The following is a 19,398-nucleotide window of genomic DNA, read 5'->3' on the forward strand; positions in this document are numbered from 1 at the left end:
AGACCGCTCTGCCTTCATCTCCCACTCGAATCACTGGGTGGAGGGTACAGGGGCTTCCCGTGCTTCTCTATGACTTAACCATGGCTTCCCACTGCCTTCTCCATCTGTCCCCTAACCCATGCCAAGCTTCCTTTGGCCCCTTAACATCTGTGATGAGCAGGGCTGGGTCAGAAGCATTTTGCTCGGGTTCAACCTGCACATCAAGAATGGCCTGTGTCACATAACCTCATCTCGTTTCAGTGTTCTAATGTGGTCACATTTTCACCACTATCGCTGAATGTCATTTTAAATAGCCGCTCTCTACTGATTTTTCTCTCCATCTATAACGCTTAAGCATTTAGGTGAAACTCAAGGTAATGAAAGTAGCCAAAAGCACACATTTCTCCTAGCTAAGCTGCATTTTTCACCTGGTTCTGCTCAGTACTCTAAATGAGATGTTTGATTTTACTGTTTTTTTTTCCCCTAATTACCTAAGTAATATACATTCCACCTAGAAAATGTCACAAATATAGAAAAGCAAAAAGGAAAAATAGGGCTTCCCTGGTGGCGCAGTGGTTGAGAGTCCGCCTGCCGATGCAGGGGACGCGGGTTCGTGCCCCGGTCCGGGAAGATCCCACATGCCGCGGAGCGGCTGGGCCCGTGAGCCGTGGCCGCTGAGCCTGCGCGTCCGGAGCCTGTGCTCCGCAACGGGAGAGGCCGCAACAGTGAGAGGCCCGCGTACCAAAAAAAAAAAACAAAAAAAAAAAAAAAAAAAAAAGGAAAAATAAAAATTACCCATAATCTTATCAACCAGATATAATATGCTTAAAAATACTGGTATACATCCTTCTAGGTTTGTTTTTATTTTCCTAGTTTTCTATGCATATTACTACTTGCTCTTTTTTTGTTGTTTTTGCGGTACGCGGGCCTCTCACTGTTGTGGCCTCTCCCGTTGCGGAGCGCAGGCTCCGGACGCGCAGGCTCAGCGGCCATGGCTCACGGGCCCAGCCGCTCCGCGGCACGTGGGATCATCCTAGACCGGGGCACGAACCCGCGTCCCCTGCATCGGCAGGCAGATTCTCAATCACTGCGCCACCAGGGAAGCCCACTACTTGCTCTTTTTAAAAGTGGACTCATGTACACTGGAAAACTTACATTTTAAATAATAACTAATTAGTCTTAACACTTCACATTTTATGTCATTAATAGCATATTGTGAACCTATCCCTATGTCATTCAAAAATGTGCTTTAATGACTCCGTAGCAGCCCATCACATTGTGTGTATCAGAGCCATGATCTCTGATGTCCAAGTTGTTGCCTGCACAAGCTGGTAGGCCTGGCGTGGGGTGGGGTCCCACTGGAATAAGAGGAGCCTTTTTTCTAAGTCACACAATGGTGTGCATTTTAGCTAGAAAACACCCAGGTACACAAAGGGAACAAAAACTAGCCAGTTCCCTATCATTGAAATGTTTTAGGTCATTTCCAGTTATCTTTATTATGAATATCTTTGTACATATCTTGTTAAATCAAAGAATATACAATTTTTGAGGCTCTTGTTAATGTTGCTGGACTGCTCTCCTACCAAGTGTTTCCGAGTGTTCTTTTCTCTACAACTTTCCAATTCTGGATGTTTCCTTCTTTTTAATCCTGGACAATTATATATGTGACAGGTACACACTTTTAATGTGTAACTACTTGATTACTAGGGAAAATGAATATTTTTAAATGTTTATTAGTAATATGTATTTCTTCCCTTAAAAACGCTCTATCCATATTTCTTGCCTGTTTTTCTATTGCAGTATTGGTCTCATTGATTGTATGGGCTCTTTGTATTTCAAGAATGTTAACCTTTTATCTGCCATTATATATATATATATATATATATATTTAAAATTTATTTATATTTGGTTGCATTGGGTCTTTGTTGCTGAACGCAGGCTTTCTCTAGTTGCAGCGAGCAGGGGCTACTCTTCGTTTCGGTGCGCGGGCTTCTCATTATGGTGGTTTCTCTTGCTGCAGAGCACAGGCTCTAGGCACGTGGGCTTCAGTAGTTGTGGCACATGGGCTCAGTAGTTGTGGCTTGCGGGCTCTAGAGCACAGGCTCAGTAGTTGTGGCGCACAGGCTTAGTTGCTCCATCAAACCCATGTCCCCGGCATTGGCAGGTGGATTCTTAACCACTGCACCACTAGGGAAGTCCCCTGCCATGTATTTTTAAAACATTTTCCCCAATTGTACGTTGTCTTTCCATTTTTGCTTTGATGTTTTAAAATTTGTACATCATTTTTAACTTGGGAGTAATCAAACCTATCGATCTTTTCCTTATGTCTTCTGCCTTTACTTTGATATTTAAAAAGGCTTTCTCCATTCCAAGTCAGATTGATATCACCCATATTTGTTTAATTTTTTATTATACGCCTCATAACTGCAACCTAGGTTCTTTTAAACTGGGTTTGGTTTACAAGGTCCACAGTCTTTTAACCTGTGCTGAACCCTGTGGCTGCTTTGGCTGGTAGAGCATTGGATAGGGAATGGGGAACTGGATGAGGGAATGGAGTATCTTCACCAATGGACTTGGATCCTCTGTGCCTAAATCCTCTGTGTGTAAAATATAGGAAATTACATTTGGAACCCAAGTTTTACCTTTTTTAAAATTATAAAATATGGTATATATACAGAGGGCCGCACAGTGTGATGAACAATCATAAAACAAATGTTCATGTAACTGCTAACCATATTACTGAGATGGAGAGGGAGGGAGAGGGAGGGAGAGAGAGGAAACGAGGGAGGGAAGAGGAGGAGGAAGGGAGAGTGGAGGGAGGGAAGGAGGGACGGAGGGAGAGAGAGGACAGAGATTCATTCCTACAATGAGTTCTTTCTCAAAGACACACTCCTTTTATCTCTTGATAATCACTATCCTGTTTGTCTTCACTTCCTTGTTTTACTTTATGCTTCGCTCTCATATGTATTCATCACCTATCTTTTCTGCATATTTTTAAGTTTCTAATGGTTTGATTTTTTTTTCACTCTTATGTATAATCTATTTGGAATTTATCTTATCATACGATGTGAGGAATCAAAAGTTAATTTTCCACAAATGGTTTATCAATTTTTTCAGCACTGTTTAGCATAATGCTTTCTTCCTGAATCAGTTTTTTAAAGTCAGATCTCTCAAGATGTAATTCATCCTCTTTAAGATTATAATGTCATGAATTTTGACAAATACATAATGCGTAGTCACAACAATCAAGATATATACATGGGGCTTCCCTGGTGGCGCAGTGGTTGAGAATCCGCCTGCCGATGCAGGGGACGCGGGTTCGTGCCCCGATCCGGGAAGTTCCCACATGCCGTGGAGCAACTGGGCCCGTGAGCCATGGCCGCTGAGCCTGCGCGTCCGGAGCCTGTGCTCCGCAATGGGAGAGGCCACAACAGTGAGAGGGCCGCGTACCGGAAAAAAAAGAAAAAAAGAAAAAAAAAAGATATATACGTGGAGTATTTCCATCATCCCAAAAAGTTTGCTTGTGCCCTTTTGTAGTCAATCTCCCATACCCACCTGCCAGCCCCTGGAAACCACCAATCTGTTCTGTCCATACAGTTTTGCCTTTTCCTACATGTCAACCAAATATAATTATACAATGTATAGCCTTTTTGTTTTTTCCCAATGTTTTTTCCAGCCTTTTGAGTCTGGCTTTTTCACTTACCGTAATGCTTTTGAGATTCATCCATGCGGCTGCTTGTATCAGTAGTTCATCCATCTTATTGATGAGAAGTATTCCATTGTAGGGATGTACCACAATTTATAGATTCAATCTTCCAGCATTAAGTATAACGGTAGCCATAGGGTTTTTGTAGATGTCCTTTATCAGACTGAGGAAGTTCTGGTCTGCTGAGTTTTTATCATAAATGGATGTTCAATGTTATCAAGGCTTTTCATGCAGCTATTAAGCAACACATCTTGGTCCGTCTGCCCTGGGAGTAATAGACTCTGCCACTCCAGAGACATGAGGCTGTAGTCTACTGTCCAGGGAAAATTGTCCAGGTTAGTAGGCAGGGCCTTGGGCCTCACATCCACTGATCACTTTGAACCCTGTGGGTAACTGAGTTTGCTGCCCTACCCCCAGTAGCTTAGAGCTTTTGATCCCTAAAGGAGGAAAATCCAGGAAAGCCAATAGCATTTTGTGTCCCCAACATCCATTGATTGCCTCTCTCTGCCTGGACCTCAGAGGTGGGCTCAAGAGGGCCAGCCTCCTGCCCTGCCACCAATATTTCCTGTGAGCACCTGGTGGAAGTCTGTGGAAGAGACTTTGTAGCTGAGTGGGAACTCCTCTTCTACCTCAGCTTTCCCAGATTTGCACACTCACCCACACATGGATTTTGTGTTACAATTTAGCTGATTTCTTCTCCCCACGTGGATAGTGGCTGTGCCTCTCCTCCCCATGCTCTGCCAGAATGGAGACAGTTGTGAAGCCCATTTCTCCTCGGAGGGGCTTGTCTCTCTTCTGCATGAGGTTACTTGGTTGCCTCAAAACCTCATCTTTCTCATAAGCTCAACAAAAGTTACGATTTTATAGTTTATCTGTCATTTTCTCATTATTAGGACAGAAGCGATGTGCTTAGCAGCTTTCTGTATCTTAAGCAGAAATATAAGAACATTTAAATTCCACCTTTATCCTAAACTGTATGTATATACTTGAGCCTGTTTGTGGGCTATTTTTATTCTTACACAAGAATCATTCTACTTTTATAATAAATCTTTCTTTCTAGCAGTGTAAGTCACCTCTCAATCTTCTAAAAATTCTTCAGCCTTTTATTAAGCTTCCCAGGTGGCCTTAGGATTATATTGTCTAGTTAAAAAGAAAAATACTTTTGACATTTTTATTACAATTAAAATGGCTGAATTATTGAGTTATGCCATCCAAGAATGTGGTATGCCCTACCATTTATTTAAGTCTTCAAGTCTCCCAGGAAAGTTTTACAGTTTTATTTATATGGGTCCTGCATACTTTTCTTATGTCAAGTCTATTCCTAGATATTTTCTATTTTAGTCTCTATTTTAATGCCTTTTTAAAATTGTATATTCTGATGATTGTTGATTTAAAGCATAAGCATTGACTTTTGTATACTGATTTTGTAAGCAGCTAGCTGCCTTACTGAACTCTCCTTACTTCCAATAATTCTTCAGTTGGTTTTCTTCGGTTCCTAGGGAGGCAATTATACGCAAGTAATAATTTGTCTCTTCCTTTCCAAGTATTTTTCTTTAATTTCATTTTATCTTACTGCTTTGACTAAACTTTTGGGAAATATTAAATAACCATGGATAGTGGGCATACTTGACTTGTACCTGACTTTGGTGGGAAACTCCAGAGCTTCATCATTAAGTATAAGGAAACCTGAGGCAGATACAACAAATTTGCTTACTGAGCAGTCACTCAAATTCCCTTCCAGCCTGTACTTGAAAAAGAAGAGAAAGGAACAGCCCCTGACATTCAGAAGCTGGCCAGGCACTCAACGCTGTTATTCTCCTTTTGGACGTAAACCAGGTATCTCACAGAATACCACCTCAGACAAGGTCATTCAGAGAACATGATTAAATCAGATAAAGCAAGTCCACAACATAATTTTATCTAAGCACAGACAAAAATAAGGTTGCTGTGCCATCCACATAATACCAAACATCACTCTCTTTTTGCTAAAGTGAATGACTGTTAATTCTTTATCAATTAATGACACCTGTTTCCTCACCCTAGTCTGCCCTCCCTATGTATAAAATTTGAGATAATCATAGACTTCCCTCACACACACTTTCTGGTGGCATCCAATCCAGAGCAAACCTTAGCTTCCTTAGACTCTCCACAACTCAATCAACCAAAGCCCAAATCCTATAAAGTCACTCAACCAAAGCCCAAATCCTAATATCCTCTTGCTGAGGATTCCCCATGGTTCCCCACAGTGTGTGTTCTCCCTTGCTGCAACAAGTAATAAACCTGACTTGTTCAACTATAACTGTGATCATGGTGGTCTCTGGCTGCAGGACACTGACATGTTTTAAGAGGCCAGAAAACTAGAAAGTACATTTCTATACTCCTTCATAGCTAAGGTTCAGTCCTATGACATTTCTGCCAGTCACTGATACCCATGCTTAAATTAGTCTAACAAGATGCTGGAATAGGACACTTGCTACCTTAGTGTGGTGTCTTAGACTGAGGCACCACTGTGATAGGTATCAAGATGCCAAAATGATTGTGAGAGAACCACTTCTAACTCCCAGTTATGACTCAAGTTCATCTTTTGATCAATTCTAATCCAGAACCGTACAGAGAAATAGAATGATCCAGCTCATTCCTACAAAGAATTTTAAATTTTTTCTGTATGTTTTATGCCCTTGTCTCATACGTATTTTTTGATTTGTATTTTTTTTTAAATTGAAGTATAGTTGATTTACAAGGTTGTGTTAGTTTCTGGTATACAGCAAAGTGATTCAGATACGTATATATATATATATATATATATATATATATATATATATATATATACCCACATACACTTTTTCATATTTTTTCCATTATAATTACAAGATATTGAATATAATTCCCTGTGCTATACAGTAAGAACCTGTTATTTACCTATTTTATATATAGTAGTTTGTATATGCTAATCCCAAACTCCTAATTTATCCCCCCCCCCACCCCCTTTCCCCTTTGGTAACCCTAAGTTTGTTTTCTACATCTATAAGTCTGTTTCCATTTTGTAAATCATTTGTGTCATATTTTAGATTCCACATAAAAGTGATATCATATGGTATTTGTCTTTCTCTTTCTGACTTACTTTACTATGATAATCTCTAGGTCCATCCATATTGCTGCAAATGGCATTATTTCATTCTTTTTCATGGCTGAGTAGTATTCCACTGTGTGTGTGTGTGTGTGTGTGTGTGTGTGTGTGTGTGTGTGTGTGTGTGTGTATACCACATGTTCTTTATCCATTCACCTACTGACAGATATTTAGGTCACTTCCGTGTCTTGGCTATTTGTATCATTTGTATTTCTTATTGGACTTACAAGATCTGTCCATTTCAATGATTCTTTCCCCCAAAGAACCAAGAATTAGGAATGTTTTATTATCAAGCAGATTATGCTTAAACTTTCTTTTTAAGAACAAATTTCTGGTTTTAGGGCAGTACAATTTTAAAAAGTGACCTAGGGCTTCCCTGGTGGCGCAGTGGTTAAGAATCCACCTGCCAATGGAGGGTACATGGGTTCGAGCCCTGGCCAAGGAAGGTCCCACATGCCGCAGAGCAACTAAGCCCATGCGCCACAACTACTGAGCCTGTGCTCTAGAGCCCGCACGCCACAACTACTGAGCCCACATGCCACAACTACTGAAGCCCACGCACCTAGAACCCATGCTTTGCAACAAAAGAAGCCACCGTGATAAGAAGCCCGCACATCGCAACAAAGAGTAGCCCCCGCTCATCACTAGAGAAAGCCCACGCAAAGCAACGAAGACCCAATGCAGTCAAAAATAAACAAAAATAAATTTTTTTTAAAAGTGGTCTATATAATTCTTATTTGAGAGAATGTGAGATCTTTGTAAATCAATTTTACAATTGTAGAGTCAATTTAGAGTCTACAACTGTAGAATCTAAAATTTGTAGAATCAATTATACAAATTGTTATAGACATTTGAAAAGGATAGGTATTCTCCTTAAGAGTACAAAGTTTGAAATACTTATCACAGCTGCTACTATGTAGCAAACTACCTCAAATTTCACTGGCTTAAACAATAAGAACTTACTAATTTCTTCAAGAGTCTGTAGGTCAGTTTGCGGTGGTTTACCTATTCTCACCTGGGCTCATTCATGCTTCTGTCATCAGTTTTTGCTGCATCTGCAGCTGTGCTGATGTCTGCTGGGCTCTCTCATGTTTTGTGGTTGGCTGGCTGTAAGCTGGGGCCCACATCTCTCTTCCACGTGGTCTCTCATCCTTGAGCAGATCAGCCTGGGCTTGTTTACATGGAGAAAGCAGGGGTCCAAGAAAGAAAGAGGAAGCAAACAGGGCCAAGACTGAAAACCTGCAAACTGTCACTTCTGCCACATTCTATTACAAGGTAAGCCCAAATTCAAGAGGTCAGAGCAGACGCCACCTCATAATAAGAGGTGCTACAAAGTCACACTGTAAAGAGCATGGATATAGAAAGAGTCAAGAATTGTGGCCAGAGAAAATGAACTTAAATAATTTCTTATGCTGGGGTCCACTATGGAAACTTGGAACTTTTCGATGACCTTCAGGTTTAGAAATGGTTTCACATTGACTGCAGAATGTATTCCTCCATATGTGCATTAAACAATCCTTTCAGGTTCATTTATGCCTTTTCCTTAAGTTCCACTTTGTGGTATTAATATTGCCATCCCTTACTTTCCAGAGTGGAATTTTTATGAGTCTCCTTGGGCTATAAGTGAAAATAAAAATTTATTCAAGTCCCTATTGGACAAACATAAAAAATATTTTACTTGACTGCACAAGTATGATTCATTTCGCAATATTTTCTCTCTTTGATCCAATGTATTTGTGATTCCATACAGATAAATCCTAAGTTATGTACTACCATAACTCAGAGTAGGCTGGTTTGCTTAAGAATAAAGGCTAGAACCTCTCTTATATAGAGATCTGACCCTAGACAGTTATATCAGAGACAGTGGGTTAAGAAGAGGTGCCTATTCCTAGAAGTGTTAATAATGTCATCTACATAGACAAAACTACATAGTTTTGTCCTGCTTTAGAATCTTTCTGGAAGCTCACGTACGCCAAAACATTTCCTGTTTTAAACCCACACGTGATTGAGCTCTTCTTAATCAACTAAAATTGTAAGTACAACCTCTGCACTAAAATGAAGTGCATGGAGAAAATCTAATCATTTTTATCACATAGAAAAACATATCCCTTTTATTTTGCAAAGTTTGCAGTATACTCACTTCGCATGCCTTTCCCCTCAGTGTTAGCTGGAGCCTCATAAAGTGTGGTAACTCTGAGTCAGCTCCAAAGACAGTATATTCCCCATCCACATCACACATCACATTTCTGGAAGGATGAAGTGGTCCTAACATTTACAGAGTTGAAAACAAAACCCAAGTCGACATTCTGACAACATAACCTTTTACTTATCCATATGACATCTGTCATTGTACCCTTTCCCCTCACTGTATCTTTAAGAAAATAAACTTTCCCCAAAATCCAATGACTGTTTCCCAGGGCACCCTGATGTCTGCTCCCAGAGGCCCATGTCCCTCTGCTTTCGTAACACTCAGCACAGTGAAGACTTGTAATTAGTGATTTACTTAATTACTCTGACTTTCCCAGCAGACTGTGAGCTCCAGGAGCAAGGGCTGATTCCTCTTTCACTATCTGTATCCTCAGCACCAGGCATATAATAGTTGCCCGATAAATTATGTTGAGTTAAAGAAAACAAAAGCTAACCTTATAAAAAAAATTTATCATATGGTAGCAGTCGGGGTGATGGTTACCTCTGGAGAAGATAGGTGGGTAGTGACTGTGAGGGGGTATGAAGGGGACTCAGGGTTGCTATCACATTCTATTTCTTCACCTGTTTACCTGGGCACGTTCACCACTTGATCAATTACTGAGCTAAACTTATGATCAGTGCACTTCCTGAATGTGCTACACACCAACTAACAAAGTTTAAATCTATCATAATTCTCTGACAAAGAAAGAAGGAAACCACAAGCATTCAGATATTGCCATTAAAGAATAATTCAGACATTAGTTTCTGAACCATATAAAGTTAATTTTAAGTGGGGACCAAAATGTTCATTTATGTTAGAAAGTGCACTCTCAGCCATGGAAACTAACCAGATATACTTAGCAACAGTCACAATGGGAAAGATTCATTGAGAAAATGTATATATACAATGCTTAAAACAGTGCTATGTACCCAGTGCTGCATGTTAGCAATTAGTACACTTTAACAAACCAGAAGCAGTTCCAAATAAAGGCTGAATCTTACATCACAAGCAAACTTTCTTCATTAGAATCTAAGATCTGTTTTGTCCTTAACTCTTTCAAAACAGCTTTAACAGCGTGATGAAGCAGCAAACTCATTTACATAATTTATAGTTACGGAGTCCACATCACAACCTGGTGTGTTTTAGTCACACCCGAGGAAGTCAAAACTCAAGGCATCTGGAGCATCTGCACTGAAAGAGAACCCAGAGACCCTCTGGTCCAGTGATTCTCTAGCCACACATCACTGGGGCATTCATTACAAGTGCAAACCCCCTGGTCTCCCACACCAGATCCTGACTCACTAAGTCAGGGAGTAGGGCCCAGTGATATGGATCTTTTAACAAGTCCTTCAAATGATTCTGAAGAAGATGGTCTACAGACAACATTGAGCCTCTTATCTTCTAGATGAATGAAATGGAGGCCAGGGAGGGAGGAGACCTGCCCAAAGTCTTCTTCTGGTTAATGAGTATGCCAGAACTAGAATGAAGTTTGCTTTCCACCACTGCAGTTTTATTTCCATGATTCCATGCTATAATAGCTTAGGACCCAGAATGAATCTGCCCTAAACCTCAGTGGCTTATTCCACTGAGCTCTTTGCCTTTTCACCCACACATTAAGGTAACTGCAGAGGCCCAGAAACACACCTGTATATTCACTAGGTATGCAGAACCAGGTACTTAAACCTATAGTTTAAATCATAGCTCCAATATTCACAAACTGTGTGACCCTGAGACAGTTACTTGTAAAATATAGCATGAAGCATGTCAAATAATGAGGTCCCAGTAAATAGTATCTATAATTAATGCCATCTTAAAACATGGCACTAAAGCTACATTCTTCATTTGACTAGAGGGATATTCTCAAAGTACAGTCCCCTACAACAGAATCACCTGGAAGTGCTTGTTTAAAACAGATTTCTAGTGAATCAGAATCTCTGGGGCGAAACCCAGAAGAAGTCTGCATTAATAAGCAAGGACCCCAAGTTCTTCCTCTACATACACACTTTTGAGGAACACCGGACTAGGGCTGTGGACAGAGTGCCTCCTGTCAACAAAAACACATGTACCAATGAGAAACAGGTAGTGCTGAACACTCTTAACAATTTTCTGCTAACAAGAGGGAAGTGAGTGCCACCTACTGCCTTATTTTTATTTATTATCATTATTTTATTTATTTTTGGCTGCGCTGGGTCTTCACTGCTGCACATGAGATTTCTCTAGTTGCGGTGAGCAGGGGCTACTCTTCGTTGCAGTGTGCGGGCTTCTCATTGCGGTGGCTTCTCTTGTTGCAGAGCACAGGCTCCAGGCACACGAGCTTCTGTAGTTGTGGCACACAGGCTCAGTAGTTGTGGTGCGTGGGCTTAGTTGCTCCGTCGCCTATGGGATCTTCCCGGACCAGGGCTCAAACCCATGTCCCCTGCACTGACAGGCTGATTCTTAACCACTGTGCCACCAGGGAAGTCCTGTGCATTAATTTTGTATCCTGCAACCATACCAATTAATTGATTAGTTCTAGTAGTTTTCTGTTGGCATCTTTAGGATTTTCTATGTATAGTATCATGTCATGGGCAAACAGTGACAGTTTTACTACTTCTTCTCCAATTTGTATTCCTTTTATTTCTATTTCTTCTCTGCTGTGGCTAGGACTTCCAATACTATGTTGAATAATAGTGGCAAGAGTGGACATCCTTGTCTTGTTCCTGATCTTAGAGGAAATGCTTTCAGTTTTTCACCATTGAGAATGATGTTTCCTGTGGGTTTGTCATATATGGCTTTTATTATGTTGAGGCAGGTTCCCTCTATGCCCATTTTCTGGAGAGTTTTCATCATAAAACGGTGTTGAATTTTGTCAAAAGCTTTTTCTGCATCAATTGAGATGATCACATGGTTTTTATCATTTAATTTGTTAATATGGTGTATCACATTGATTGTTTTGCATATACTGAAGAATCCTTGCATCTCTGGGATAAATCCCACTTGCTCGTGGTATATGATCCTTTTAATGTGTTGTTGGATTCTGTTTGCTACTATTTTGTTAAGGATTTTTGCATCTATGTTCATCAGTGATATTGATCTATAATTTTATTTTCTGTGATATTTTTGTCTGGTTTGGGTATCAGGGTGATGGTGGCCTTGTAGAACAAGTTTGGGAGTCTTCCTCCCTCTGAAAATTTTTGGAAGAGTTTGAGAAGGACAGGTGTTAACTCTTCTCTAAATGTTTGATAGAATTCGCCTGTGAAGCCATCTGGTCCTGGACTTTTGTTTGTTGTATGATTTTTAATTGAAGTTTCAATTTCATCACCTGTGATTGGTCTGTTTATATTTTCTAATTCTTCCTCGTTCTTTTTTTTTTTTTTTTTTTCTGGTACGCGGGCCTCTCACTGTTGTGGCCTCTCCCATTGTGGGGCACAGGCTCCGGATGTGCAGGCTCAGCAGCCATGGCTCACGGACCTAGCCGCTCCGCGGCATATGGGATCCTCCCAGACTGGGGCACAAACCCGTGTCCCCTGCATTGGCAGGCGAACTCTCAACCACTGCGCCACTAGGGAAGGCCCCTCGTTCTATCTTGGAAGATTGTACTTTTCCAAGAATTTGTCCATTTCTTCCAGGTTGTCCATTTTATTGGCATAGAGCTGCTTGTAGTAGTCTCTTAGGATGCTTTGTATTTCTGTGGTGTCTGTTGTAACTTCTCCTTTTTCATTTCTATTGATTTGCATCCTCTTCCTTTTTTTCTTGATGAGTCTGGCTAAAGGTTTATTCATTTTTGTTTATCTTCTCAAAGAACCAGCTTTTAGTTTTATTGATCTTTGCTACTGTTTTCTTTGTTTCTATTTCATTTATTTCTGCTCTGATCTTTATGATTTCTTTCCTTCCACTAATTTTGGGTTTTCTTTGTTCTTCTTTTTCTAGTTGCTTTAGGTGTAAGGTTACATTGTTTATTTGAGATTTTTCTTGTTTCTTGAGGTGAGCTTGAATTGCTATGAACTTCCCTCTTAGAACTGCTTTTGCTGCGTCCCATAGGTTTTGGATCGTCGTGTTTTTGTTGTCATTTGTTTCTAGGTATTTTTTAATTTCCTCTTTGATTTCTTCAGTGATCTCTTCGTTATTTAGCAGTGCAGTTTAGCTTCCATGTATTTGTGTTTTTTACTTTTTTTCTTTCCTGTACCTGATTTCTAATCTCACAGTATTGTGGTTGGAAAAGATGCTTGATACGATTTCAATTTTCTTAAATTTTCCAAGGCTTGATTTGTGACTAAAGATGTGATCTATTCTGGAGAATGTTCCATGCGTACTTGAAAAGAAAGTGTATTCTTCCGCTTTCAGGTGGAATGTCCTAAAAATATCAATTATTTTAAAATGCAAGGCTGAGACTGGTTCAATTCCTCTCTCCATAATTGAATGCACTCTGAAAAATGAATCAATCCTAAACAAGACAACCAAGCAATAGAAAGCACTGTTGGTAGGAGACATAAAAATAGTCATTATTTAAGTAAAATAAAACCTTCTAAGTTAAATGGTTTTTGGAGTTTTAGATTAATATATCTAATAAACTCCTGTAATTTCAAGTTACTGCTAAAACAGTAAAGGAAAATATAATCCCTCATCCACTGGCCTATGCCAACAGTGAAAGGAAAAACTGAACTACAGAATGCCCTAAAATACTGCACTGAAACAATGTGCAGGGATGCTCCTGTCCACCACCCCTTCCCCCAGTTCCAGGAGAAAAATCAAATGAAATAATACGGACAAGTTTTCTTATCCTATAACTTTCTACTCAAGTCCAGTATCAAAAGTACCACTTGCAGGGCACAAGCTAGAAAGCTAACATTGCCTTCAAACATCACTCAAAAAAGCCTTCTGAATTACATAGTCTGTCACTATGTTTAAAGCTGATTTCTCCTTCCTAGTTGCAAATACATAAAATATACCCAGAGGCTCAAGAGAGATGGGCAGAGCTTTATAAATATTCATGTAAAACTAGCAGTTGTACTTCATATTTCAATAATTCAATGACAAAGCACAAAAAGCATCTGTCTTTAATTTTTGTTGGTTTTAGGAAATAAATGGTAAAATATATACACTGTGGAGTCTTAATACCCCCATCATAGAGTGTGAATGATGGTCCGGTTGCGAAGCTCCTGGATATACTCTTTGGCGTGGGTGACTGCTGTCTTTGGTGCCTCAGGTGGAGGTGGAGGGCCTTCCACCAACTTCACAAAATAATGGCAAAAAACCTTCTCCATTATCCCAAAGCGACCTCTGCCGTGGTATCGGATGCGTTTCAGGTACTGGCCTCGCCCTGAGGTGGACTGAGCTAGACAGAGAAGAAAAAGAAAATTAAAGGAAACAACTGTATCCACAAGATTACAGCTTGATCAGCTGAGCAATTTCTGCCCTTTCCTCAACTAGATTCTAAGACTACATGAGCTCACAGGCTGGCTAGAGCAGGCTAGTCTCAAGACCAGTATCTACTGAGTCCTTCCTTAACTAAGGACCAGGCTCTACTCCAGGTGCTGGAGAAATAGGAGTGAACAAGAATAGCAAGGGCCCTGGCTCTGTGCAGTGCGCACTCTAGAGGAGAAAGAGAAAAAATAAACATGATCATTTTAGTTAGTGACAAGTGCTATGAATAAAAGAAAACAGTGATGTGACAGAGACTGATGGGGTGTTGGGAGGCAACTTCAGACTGGGGGGTGTCAAGAGGCATCCTTGAGGAAGAGACATTTGATCCAAGACCAGAATGAATCATTCATGCAAATATCTAGGGGCAAGGTGTTCCAAGAAGAGGGAACAGCAAGTGCAAAGGCCTAATGGTAGGAACATGCTTGTTGGTCTAGGAACAGAACCTGCTGAAGTATAGTAAGCAAGGGAAAGAGTGATACAAACAAGGGGACGAGATCAGAGATGAAGGCAAGATTACACAGAGCCCTGGAGGCTGAGGGAAGACGTTCTGATTTTATTCTAACTGCATTATATTCTAACTGTTCTTTTGAAACCAATGATTCCCAAATGCTGTCCTCAGGCTACTAAATCAAACTAACTTAAGGAACATATTTAAAATGCTGATGCTGAGATCCCATCTCTAGATACTCTATATTTGGAGTGGGCTTTGAAAATTAAATCCTAAGCAAACAACACTCCCCCCACACCCCAAGCAATTCTGATTCACAGCCAGGTTTAGGAACTCCTGTATCACATCTGTCCCCTCATCTCCCCTCCCCCATTCAACATGTCAAAGTTTGACCCTGCAAAATTTGAAGAAACCTTTTAAACAGTACAAGAAGAAATCTGTTCACCCACAGTAAATCAGGGTAGTAATTACCTTCTACTACCTTCTGAATTTACTTAGTCTTATGTTTTTAGTTAATTTAATAAGCCTTTTAAAAAGGCAAAATCTATAGCATATGTAGCAAATTAATTCACTTCAATACTCACCATTCTTTTACTGTGACAGAACTTTATATTACAGGGACCATATCAAAGTGTGTGCTCCACAAACCTCTAACTACAAACCTCTCATGAAATGGTTTCAGCAGAAGCACCCTAGCTTTGCCAAAGAGAAAGCTAAGGATGACAGTGTTTAAGAAAACTGCCTAGGGTCTCAGTGAGATAAGGAGAGAACTACCACCCTTTTATCATCTTCATCTACTGGCACTAAAGAAATGAATTTGAGAATTTCCAAAGATGGGGGTGGGAGGCAGTGGGTTAAATGGGTGAAGGGAGTCAAAAGGTACAAACTTGCAGTGATAAAATAAATAAGCCATGGGGATGCAATGTACAGCATGGTGACTGTAGTCAATAATACCGTATTGCATAATTAAAAGTTGTTAAGAGAACAGATCTTAAAAGTTCTCATCACAAGAAAAAAAATTCTGTAACTATGTATTGTGACAGATGTTAACTAGACTTGTAATCACTTTGCAATACTGAATCATTCAGTTGTACACCTGAAAGTAATATAATGATATACATCAATTATACCTCAATAAAAATAATTTTTAATTTTTCCAAGGAAAAAGCATTACACAAATCACTTTATAATAAAGTACTACCAGGTGCCCTGAATCCACTTGTCAGGAGGAATCCTACAAACAAAAACAGTGACACTGGGAAGAGTGCAGAAACTCCTAAAAAGATTTTACAAACATAGCTAATTTTATCCAAAACTGGTACTCTACCCAATTTGAACACCAATTTCCAAATACCCTGAGAATAAGGAATACTACTCCAGTGAAGGAAGTATCAAAATTAGCTAACTGTGCAGGACTACATAATCTATCAAAACACAATGATCAATCCTATCACGGCCTACATTAACTATCATTTTCCTTCCATCTCTCCCAAAATACATAAGAGAAGACACTCAATACCTGCTAAATGCCAGTTATAATTTCCTCCTTAAGCCATAAAATATCATCTGCTTACGTTTATGCATATAATGCCATCCCTACACAGCCACTCGGAGATCTGAATGAAATTAGGGCTTAGAGTATAAATTCCAAATTATTGTTTTGTTTTCCTTTTTTTTTTTTTGGCCGCAACGCACAGCATGTGGGATCTTAGTTCCCTGACAAGGGATCGAACCCGTGGCCCCTGAATTGGAAACGTGGAGTCGTTTCAAACTGCTTTAGTACAGAACCATTTCAATTAAATGAAACAATATGTAGACACCTACTTTCACGTGAATCTGTTAAGAGTGAAACATGGGTGAGGGTAGATCCAAAACTGCTGCCATTCATTCACCCAACATATAGAAATTCCAAGTTCCTGATGTGGTGTGAAGCTCCATCCTGGGCTCTAAGGATACAGCAGTGACCAAGATATCAAGAAGCCTTTCTGCTTGTCCCAGGCCCCACCCCTGGAGGCCTCAGAGCACAATTTCAAAACCAATGCTTAGCGTTAATAGTCTTAAAACACTGTCTTAATAACATAAATCTCTTACTCAAAAACTTCCTGTGGTTCCTCTTCAATACTGTTTTAACCAAATGCCACAGCTTGCCATGTTCAGCCCTCTGGAATCTAGGCCATGTTCACCTTTTCAATGTCATCTCCTCTAGGTCAAGCCTCTACCTCCTCTGCACTGTTCTACTCACACTCTACCACACACTTACTGCTCATCCCAACCTATGTGCCTTTGCTTAAGTGGTTACCTCACTTTGAAAATTGTTCCTCTTGGACACTCCTTCAGATCCCCAAAAGCGTATCTTTAAAAGCCAAAATTTTCTAGAAAATCTCCATGACTATTTTAACCTATACTGACCTCCTCTTCTCTATTCCAACAATACTGTTTACCTGTTACTCTTTCTGGTCCCAAACCATACGCTACCTTGTATAAGTGTTCATGTTTCACCTGTAAAAGTTACTTCCTCAACAAAACTTACACTCCTCTTGTATTGTCCCCAAAGTTCATGCCCCATAAGGAACAGAAATGATTTTGAAATACATCTTCTGCTAATTAATATCATTTTTTCAATACAGATGTCTCAGGTAAATTTGCTCAAATTCTAAAATAAATTTCAAAGTTTTCCAAGTACATACAATACTAATAGTGTACATGGTTTTGTTCCAACTAGGGAGAACAATTTATGTATTCTTCCAAAGGACTATTACTGTCAAAGAACAAAACTACTTGTGCTAAATATTTTACATTGCTATAAAAGATATACCATCACCTAACTGTGTGCGTGATATACTCACTGAAGGCACTCAAATACTTTTTTTTTAACATCTTTATTGGAGTATAATTGCTTTACAATGGTGTGTTACTTTCTGCTTTATAACAAAGTGAATCAGTTATACATATACATATGTTCCCATATCTCTTCCCTCTTGCGTCTCCCTCCCTCTCACCCTACGTATCGCACCCCTCTAGGTGGTCACAAACCACCGAGCTGATTTCCTTGTGCCATGCAGCTGCTTCCCACTAGCTATCCACCCTACGTTTGGTAGTGTATATATGTCCATGCCACTCTCTCACTTTGTCACAAATACTTTTTGAATGAAAGAAAAAACATAGAGACATCTCAAAAGAGGAAACGACCTTCTAAAGATAATGCCCAAGATAATGCTCTTCTAAAGATAATGCCCAGCAGGTACCATGTATTTAAAACATTGTCAACATTTCCTATTACTTGTATTTAGGTAAATACGAATCTTGACATTTTAACTTTAGAAACTCTCCCCCTTCCTCCTTCATCATTCTTAGCCCAGAAAACTGATTTACGAAGTCAGTCGTTCACTTTCCCTGAAGTGAACTACTTTAGATGCCATGAATCATGAAGCAGTGACATTTTATTAGTCCATGTCCACTTGTTAAGGCCTGTTCACAGTGTCATTAGTCATCATTGTAAGTTTGAAAAGGAAATGAACTTTCAAAGTCTGTGGTCATGCAACATCGGGTATTAGCTTTATACTGATGACAAGCATTTGAGGGAATTACCACATAATGAGAACATATGCTACCAAAAAAGCAAGTCCCTTAAAATGCCTGTACTTACTTATTTCAGGGGATTGAAAGAGCTATTGCTGAGCTGAAACAGTAGCCAACAAGTAACTAGTCTTTCAAAGCTCTAAAAGAAGTCTATGGAAAAAAATATCTAGGCCTTCAAAGATTGTAAGAAGATAAATCAATTTCCCACATTTTATAGGTAAGAATGAATAGAACTTACCCAGGCCTCTCCCCTGGGGTTTCACATTCAGTAAGTCTGTGGTGAGGCCTGGGAATCTGTATCTTTACTAAGAACCTCAGACAATTCTTACCAGGTAAGTTTAGCAAATACAGGGATAAAATGCCTGATGTGTCGTGGTCAGATACTTCATCTTCCTGGGGGTACTCATCTCTTTTTCCTTCATAATGGAATTAGGCAACAAAATACTCAGCAAATGAGTTTTTTTTTTTTTTTTAATTTATTTATTTATGGCTGTGTTGGGTCTTCGTTTCTGTGCGAGGGCTTTCCTCTAGTTGTGGCAAGCGGGGGCCACTCTTCATCGCGGTGCGCGGGCCTCTCACTATCGCGGCCTCTCTTGTTGCGGAGCACAGGCTCCAGACGCGCAGGCTCAGTAGTGTGGCTCACGGGCCTAACTGCTCCGCGGCATGTGGGATCTTCCCAGACCAGGGCTCGAACCCATGTCCTCTGCATTAGCAGGCAGATTCTCAACCACTGCGCCACCAGGGAAGCCCCAGCAAATGAGTTTTTAAAATCAATAGACAAATCCAAACTTATTAGCCCTACTTAAGAAAAGAGATGTTGACCCAGAACTACATGAAAGGAAGGTGTAGGAGGGCAGAGGTTTTTCAGCAGAAATGTGCCTAAAGAGACCAATGCATTAAAGGACCATTCACATGGGCCTGGTTAAGTTGATTTTTGCTTAAAGGCAACACTGGACTTTGCTCCTTCA

The 19,398-nt window shown here is 40.0% G+C and overlaps 1 protein-coding gene and 1 long non-coding RNA gene across 5 annotated transcripts in view; both read right to left on the bottom strand.

The window, feature by feature from the left end:
* LOC136794067 (uncharacterized) overlaps positions 1–8,409 on the bottom strand; it is a 29,891-nt gene extending 21,482 nt beyond the window's left edge. For all 3 annotated transcript variants that reach the window (XR_010840295.1, XR_010840293.1, XR_010840294.1), the window contains exons 1-2: positions 7,828–8,409; positions 3,683–3,998 (exon numbers count right to left, since the gene is read on the bottom strand). This is a non-coding gene — a long non-coding RNA (uncharacterized lncRNA). The remainder of the gene's footprint in view (positions 1–3,682; positions 3,999–7,827) is intronic.
* Positions 8,410–14,021: 5,612 nt separating this feature from the next.
* The window catches only part of MRPL22 (mitochondrial ribosomal protein L22), a 37,560-nt gene continuing 32,183 nt past the window's right edge, over positions 14,022–19,398 (bottom strand). Inside the window, exon 7 of one of the 2 annotated variants that reach the window (XM_067032021.1) lies at positions 14,022–14,314. In XM_067032021.1, the coding sequence (XP_066888122.1) occupies positions 14,103–14,314 (212 nt within the window). In that variant the 3' untranslated portion in view covers positions 14,022–14,102. Of the gene's footprint in view, positions 14,315–17,554; positions 19,161–19,398 lie in introns of those variants that run through there. The other variant, XM_067032022.1, reaches the window with a different exon arrangement.

The sequence above is a fragment of the Kogia breviceps genome, chromosome 4, assembly GCF_026419965.1.
Source record: "Kogia breviceps isolate mKogBre1 chromosome 4, mKogBre1 haplotype 1, whole genome shotgun sequence".
NCBI classification, from domain to species: domain Eukaryota; kingdom Metazoa; phylum Chordata; class Mammalia; order Artiodactyla; family Physeteridae; genus Kogia; species Kogia breviceps.